The sequence below is a fragment of the Gymnoscopelus braueri genome, assembly GCF_963280865.1.
Source record: "Gymnoscopelus braueri genome assembly, chromosome: 11".
Classification (NCBI taxonomy): domain Eukaryota; kingdom Metazoa; phylum Chordata; class Actinopteri; order Myctophiformes; family Myctophidae; genus Gymnoscopelus; species Gymnoscopelus braueri.
The window spans coordinates 50,495,465-50,503,140 of NC_137613.1; the positions used below are offsets into that span (position 1 = coordinate 50,495,465).

The following is a 7,676-nucleotide window of genomic DNA, read 5'->3' on the forward strand; positions in this document are numbered from 1 at the left end:
ACCAAGGACCTTTGGAAAATGAGGCTATTCTTTATTGATTGAGCTATTCAATCCACAGCCTCAGACAGTGAGAAAGGAGAATCCAACAAAACAAAACAAAAGGGCGAATGAAGTACATCATACATTGAAAATAACTACTTTCAAATAAGCATTTCACGTTATCTTTAACAATTGCACATGTATACATTGATACAGTCATGTTGTGTGCAATGCAATTATAACTAGACGCGTCGCAATTCTGGGAAATTGCAAAGTGTGGTTGCGCCGACGCCGGTCGCAGGTCGCCGCCGCCGAGACTTGAGGAATACGCTTGGAGGAATACCGTCGGAGGCCGCGCGACGTGCCATTCGAATTTGGTGATGATTGGATCCTGCGTTCATGATACATGGCATTTTGATTTTAAGAAATAGGCCCCTCCCACTAAATAAATAGGCCCCTCCCACAAATGTAGCGGGCCAATGACATCGTCCTGTAACTCCTGAGATCACCTGCTTTTCATTTTGAGAGGAGTGATCCCCCCAAAAATCATGTTTTTGCATCAAACGGTTACATTTTGCGCAGTTGTGGCGCCCCCTATGGATCAAAGTGGAAATGCTTTTGGTGATTTGTTGAGTAAACCACCCTCGACATGTGATTTAAATTTGGGATCGATTGGACGTTTAGTTCGTGATTTTTGGCATTTTTGGTAGAACGGGCCCCTCCCACTAACTTTGGAAGCCAATTACGGACGAACGGTAAGAACTATCAAAATTCTGTGGGAGGAGCTAAAAGTGTGTTTTGAAGAAAATTCAAAATGGCGGAAAATCTATCCTGACGCAAATGGGCGTGGCCTATATGGGGAGTTGCGTCATGACCCAAGGAATCTAGGGAAAAAACGATTTCTATTCTACGACCTACGGTTCAAGAGTTATAGGCCAAAACGTAAAGGGGGCTGTTATAGCGCCACCATGAGGCCCAATGATATAATTTTTATTTCAATAATTTCAAACAATATTATAAACCTCCCCTTAAAGTCTTGTAACTCTAGCGCTTACGGGTTTTGAGAAAAAAATACTTGAATTTTATTTTTTTCATTTTCCCATTAAAGTGGATGGGGACATTTAATGCACTAATAAATCAATATCAATAAAACTATGTAACCAATCTCTTAGCAAAGTACAAGCGCACGATTCCCGATGAAGCCGGTCATTTTGACATATGGCACGAAATTGGGAAAAAAAAACTGTGTGAGGAGTAGCAGCCTGAAATAAAGTTTATCTATAAAGTCAGTAGAGTACTATAGTCTGGTTGCCCATTCTGGGCAACCACACTAATGAAGTCTACATGAGGTGGTATTCGAACACCTCATGTGTGGGATTTCAAAAGAATTTAAACAAACCCCCTCCCCCAAAAAATAATGTGTAATTGTTTTTAAAAAGAGTATATATCACCCATTCTTGAGAATTGGGACAAATCATGTCCTACCAAAACATTTCAAATGATTATTAACACACTAATAAAAATTAAAAGATTTATACAATGTTTTGTTCTGGTTTCCTTTGTTTTACATCTAAACTTGCACTCTGCCAGAAAAGCATAAAAACAAAACTGTGTATTGATAACAAATTCCATCAGATTTCTACAAAAACATGATTTAATCAGGCATAAAAAGGTTTATCTATATCCTAATGTCCGTCAGACTCCATCAGATGTCAACTCAGTCAAATATGCCATCTTATGGAGTTTACATCTTTAAAAAAAACTGTGGGAGGTTGGCCCATTACATGGTTTAATAGTCAACACTTTGATCTTATGAAATATATTTTTCCGGCATAATTGAAGAATATATATTAAACAAGTTGTGTCCCAATTCACAAGATTGGGTGATGTATATATCACCCAACATATATTTTCATATATATTTCATATAGTTTCATATATATATATATATATATATATATATATATATATATGAAACATGTTGAGAGCGTGTAGCTATTTTCACTATAAGCTTCACTGTAAGCTATATAAATAGAGCTTAGGTGGTTAATTCAAAATTTCATAAATGTTGTAAGTTGAGAGAATATACTAGAGCAGAGGATGTGGTCACATTAGAGGCTGTACATCATGTTCAGTGATGAGAAATAACTGTGCCTTGCAAACAACATCCTGTTTCTCTGCGTCATCTACTGTATGCAGGTCTCTGTACCAACACACACTGACTATAGTGGTGGTAACTGCAAGTCAGTGTACCTGTGGCATAATATTATGCTCATAACTCGAGAGCCGTCTGTTATGTGTCCAGAAATGTCTATAAAACCACTCAGTTGTGTGCTGCAATCCTGTCATTCTTAATGTATAATATTCTGTTGATATGTCAGTGGTTTAAGGTTTTCATTCCATGAATGTGACATTTGTGTTTACTCTTTGAAGTAGGAGAAAAATAACATTTTTAACTCAAAATATGGCACGTAAGCATCTATTCACCTTGTTCTTGGCCCTTTTCCGAGTGGCGCCATTGCCCTTTCCTGCTGCTTCATATCAATATCTGTCCACTTCCTCCCTAGTAGGCTACAGGTGTAATGCAGGTAATCAGTGTGTTGCCAGATTTTGCAAGAGAAACAAGCGGCCAGGTCTATGAAAACAAGCCCTCAAAAAAGCGACTAGGCTAAGTTTTACCACTTCCTTTGTTTTTATTTATTTTTTATTTATCCCACTATTTTGTAACCGTTTTTTTTCTCCCAGTGCCAATTGCCTATGTAATCCTGGGCGCTACTCTGCCACTGCCAACCTGGGGAGAGCCCAGAACTGAGCTCATGCCTCCTGCAATGCATGAGGAGTGAGCAGGCCGCTTATCACCTGACAGGGGGGAGTTTCCCCGGTAGGACGTAGCGCATGGAAGGAACACGTTATTCCAACCAGTTCTTTTCCCCTCCATCAGGCACCCCGGCTGACCAGGGGGAGGCAGTATAGAGACCAGGATTACAGCATGTTTTTTGTGAGGGTACCTACCCTAGGGGACACGGGGAGAAAATGCAAACTCCACACAGAAAGGCCCTTTCGCCAACCCCACCTAGGGTATGGGCACTGATGACACGGAGGAGAGAACACGCCCCTAGCGTCCCCGGCAGGAATCGAACCCAGGACCTTCTAGCTGTGAGGCTGTGAAGTTTTACCACTTTACATAAGCTATTTGAAAACAGCAGATCTACAAGCTAACAAAACGTCACATCGCGACATGTTGTGAGCTTGTAGATCTGCTATTTTCAAAAAATATTGGGGTAAAAAGTTAGATTTTCTGAATATTTTTGAAACATTTTAACAACAAAACTCTTGTATGGGGGTCCCTGGCACAAAATGTTTTCAGATGGGGGTCCGCGGACAAATAAATATTAATCTGGGGGTCTTTGAGATGAAAAAATTTGGGAACCACTGGTTTAAAAGAAATTAGGAAGCAAGCCAAAATAAGTACAGTTAAGAATCAAGCTCAAAGTCGCTTATTATAAGCAGACATGGCAACATTGGTAAACAGGAAATCCCTTGATATGGGGCTCCCCACCATAGCCATATAAAGGTAGACGCCTCCTCCGGCTCTGAGGCATCTGTATCTCGGGCACCATTTTAGAAGAGGCAAACTTCCGCGTCTGTCACGGAAGGGGGCGTTCGGTAGGCCAATCAGAGGCAGGTGGCGGTGGGTCTTTTCGTAACCCAGCCCTTAAAGGACAAGACCACTTTGGTAGAGGTTTGGGTTGTGTAGTTACCTTCCCATGATGTAACTCCAAAGGTGTGCAAGAAATAAAAAATAATGGCTCCATTGATTAGAAATTGATAATTCAAAATATGCTCCTCATTGACTTACATTGTATACTGAAACAGCTTTCAAAGTCACTCTTTTAGCCCGTAAACCAGTTGATTCAGACAATATAGAGCATCACCAAACCCAGTACTGTTTATTTTTTTAATAAAAATGTTAACTTCCTGCTGATTTTACTATTTGAAGATCCGGATACGGATCCGCAAATCCAGTCCGGGTTTTCTTCTTAATAAAAATAGCAAAATTGACTACAGTCACTCTCTTGAAATCGGCTGTCATATATCGTTGTGGTTTTCACACTACGATTGATCACCGACAAGAGATCACAAACTGCAGGATATTTCACAGGACTCAACGCAGAGAGTTGAGCCCTGCAACGGCAGCAGGATCCCGCGGTACCCGCACGTTCCAACGCAAATCTTGTGGGCACGGGCAGTATTAAATAGGCCATTTGTGGTTGGGAAAAGGCCCCGCAAAATCCCGCACCGTGCTTCAAGATATGAATATTATGTCTACATTCAATCAGAGGAGAACATCCTTTCCCCTACTGAGTACAGCGAGCTGAGTCTCTCTTTCTCTCTCCCTCTCCCCCTCTCTCTCTCCCCCCTGTCTCTCTCTCTCTCTCTCCCCCTTTCTCTCTCCCCCTCTCTATCTCTCTCCCCCTCTCTCTCTCTCTCTCTCTCTCTCTCTCTCTCTGCACGCAGCGACCCTCCCTATACTGTGCTTTCATTGGCTTCGGCACGGATCTCCTCGCAGAGTGATCACAGCTCCACGAATACTGTATGATGTCCAGTCGGCGACAGAGCCAAATATCAAACCTGCTAGATATCTACAAATGCTTGGGAAGGCATCGCGACCAGTGCCGACCACTATTATCGCAGCCAGAGCCTTTCACACACAGCGAGCAAAACCTCAGCGACCAAAGCTGCGTCAGACCAACGCCAAAAAAGGTCCCCTACAGCATAATCGGAGCAAATATCCTACAGTGTGTACTAGCCCTTATAGTTTTCCTCTACCAGCGTCAGCCCCAGTGTTTCCTCCCTGCCACTGATTACGTGCATGTCTCAGGGCATGGTCCAATAAACAGGAAGGGGGCCAGGATATCACCCTGCAGGACGCCCGCGAGGATCTCATACTTTTTAGTCTCACCATAAGAACCTTGGCTGGAGTCTAACTGTAGCTTGTCTCTGTCGCCTGCCCCATCATGGCTGTCACATGAATAAAATGAAAGCTCAAAGATTCAAGATGAGAATCCAGTCAATCCACTTTAATGTAGTTGTTTTTTGGTCTTTTTCCTTTTCATGTGAGAAATTCTCAGGCATGCATTATTTTGTACACCTTAGTTACATTTAATTCATTAATTTGTGTAATCGCTTGGATAATTATATTGACACTTTTTTTTCCTACTGGACAACACATTTAAACAGGACGTTGATGATCAAATTGACAGCTTGTGTAACATAGTTATACTTCTCTCTTTTATCTGTTTGTAATCAGTTTCCTCCCACAGATTGAAAAACTGCCAGTAGCGTCATAATCCTATGCAGTACTCCATGGTTTATCAATATGAGATAGTGTCATAATAGTGTGCAGTACGTACATAAATATTGACGTCAGACATTTCATCAGACCTTCATAGATATAAGATCTCCTCAGCATTCACTGACCACAGTTTGAAGAAGACACTTCTCTGGCTGACATCACTTCAACACATTGAAACAGGTATCTATTCTTCTTTTTTTTATTTATCTACCGGTAGACAGTTTAAGCCATTGATTGCTCTGGGAATATAGAACACTTATTTTAACATAAATATGTCACTTGCCCTATAATTAAGGTTTATAAATGCCCATGTGTGAAATTATTCATCAATTGTATTTAGGACATTATAAATCTCTGCTGTCGGGCAGAAACCAGCTATGTCCAAAATATTAACTTTTCAAGAAATTAAAAAAAAAACATGTTTTTAGAACAACTCAATAATGCCTCGTCAAAGTTGGTACGGTGACTTTAACGATTGTCAGATACTTGAATGTGTCCTTATATTATCATCACTTTACCCAAATACAGCTCAAGTGGAGTTAGAAGGTTTTTGACCATTTATTCTAATCAAACCACTTATCTCCGCAAGTTGGAGTTAGGTGTTTTTTCCGACAGTTTGAGAATCCAATGGAGTTAGGAGGTTTAGTCAGAAGCGCTTTTTTAATACTTTTCATTGGTTCAATATTTGTAAAACCCACACACAGACGTATAGGGTATTCAATAGCACTGATTCATGAAATAAAATAAAAAAGTTGAAAAATGGAGATAGCTGGTTTCTGCCCGACAGTGACACAATTCTTATGGAGTCTTACTGAGCCATATGCAGGAGGAAATTAAGACAATTGAGAAATGGTGTGATGAAACAAGGCATGCACCTTTGTTTTGTTATTATACTTTTCAGGATAATGGAGATTATGAACACAACTGCTGTCCATCACAATGAAACCACGGTGTCTGGTGGAAACGGCTCTTTCTATGAGGATGAACTCTACAAATCCCTCAAGATCGTGTCCCTCGTCATTTTCAGCCTGGTCTTTGTACTCGGCGTGTTGGGGAACGGTGTTGTCATCTGGGTGACAGGCTTCAAAATGAAGAAAACCATCAACACCGTTTGGTATCTCAACCTCGCTGTGGCCGACTTCCTCGTTGCAGCGTTCCTGCCCCTGACCATCACAGAAAGAGCTCTGGACTCCGCCTGGCCTTTTGGTAAATTCATGTGCAAACTGAACATTATCACTCTCCTCACGAACATGTTTGCCAGCGTCTACATTCTGATGGTCATCAGTGTTGACAGATGTTTATGTGTGGTGTGGCCAGTGTGGGCCCAGAACCACCGCAGTGTCAGAAAAGCATCTTGTGTGAGTCTGGGTGTCTGGGTCCTGGCCTTAGTTTTCAGCTCCCCTTACTTTATCTTTAAGGACGTACGGCCCTCATTTCGTGATAAGGACATCATTGGGTGCCTCGACAACTTTGTACTCACTGATGACTACACACCTGCAGTGTGGCAGTTGTGGAAGTTTCGACGTGGGGCCCTGATCATCACTCGCTTCCTCATGGGATTCGTGGTCCCTTTCACCGTCATTGTCTCCTGCTATTCTGTCATCATCTACCGGCTCAGGAGGAATCGGTCTCTGGCCAGCCACTCAGGTCGCCCCTTCAAAATCATAGCAGCTGTTATCACCGCTTTTTTCCTGTGCTGGGTCCCCTTTCACATAATGGAACAAATTATTTTTGTGAATGTCATAGAGAAGATAAACAAAGAAATAATAAAAAATGTGGTCAACGTTGGGTTACCCGTAGCTGTCAGCCTGGCATTTATCAACAGCTGCCTGAACCCAGTGTTGTACGTGTTCATGGGTAAGGATTTCAAGGATGTAGCTCGCAATTCTATTTTGAAAGTGTTGGAGAAAACCTTCTCTGAAGAGCTGCCTCAGACCAACACTTCCACAAACCCAGGGACCACCAGTCAAGAGACTGCTTTGATATAGAGTAGAATCAAAAGTGTACTTTCCATGGATTCCTTGGATAATGAAACAACTGCCCATAGGTCACACTCATTTCTGCCTAACTAGATTTTTCTTCAAAAACATCCTTTTCGCTAACCTTCAGATTTTGTCCAAAACTCACACAAATCGTTAAAAAAATCACGATCACATTGTCCGATCTAGCCCTAATTGTAATCACACGATTGAGGGGCCTCTGAACACACAGAACAATTTCACTTAAACCCACAGGATGTCATTGTTTGTTCGCAAAAACATGATTTTCTTGCACATATTATGTACAAATTACAATGTGGACAATGGAAAATGTTTCACATGATGTTATAATATAGATGCAA

General features: G+C 41.5%; 1 protein-coding gene across 1 annotated transcript; it reads left to right on the plus strand.

Moving 5' to 3' along the window:
- Positions 1-6,240: 6,240 nt before the first annotated feature.
- On the plus strand, positions 6,241-7,323 carry LOC308095703 (chemerin-like receptor 1; the record flags this gene model as incomplete). The annotated part of the gene is made up of 1 exon (XM_080442744.1): positions 6,241-7,323. One exon carries the CDS (start codon positions 6,241-6,243, stop codon positions 7,321-7,323), a length of 1,083 nt encoding a protein of 360 aa, XP_080298870.1.
- Between the last annotated feature and the right edge of the window lie 353 nt (positions 7,324-7,676).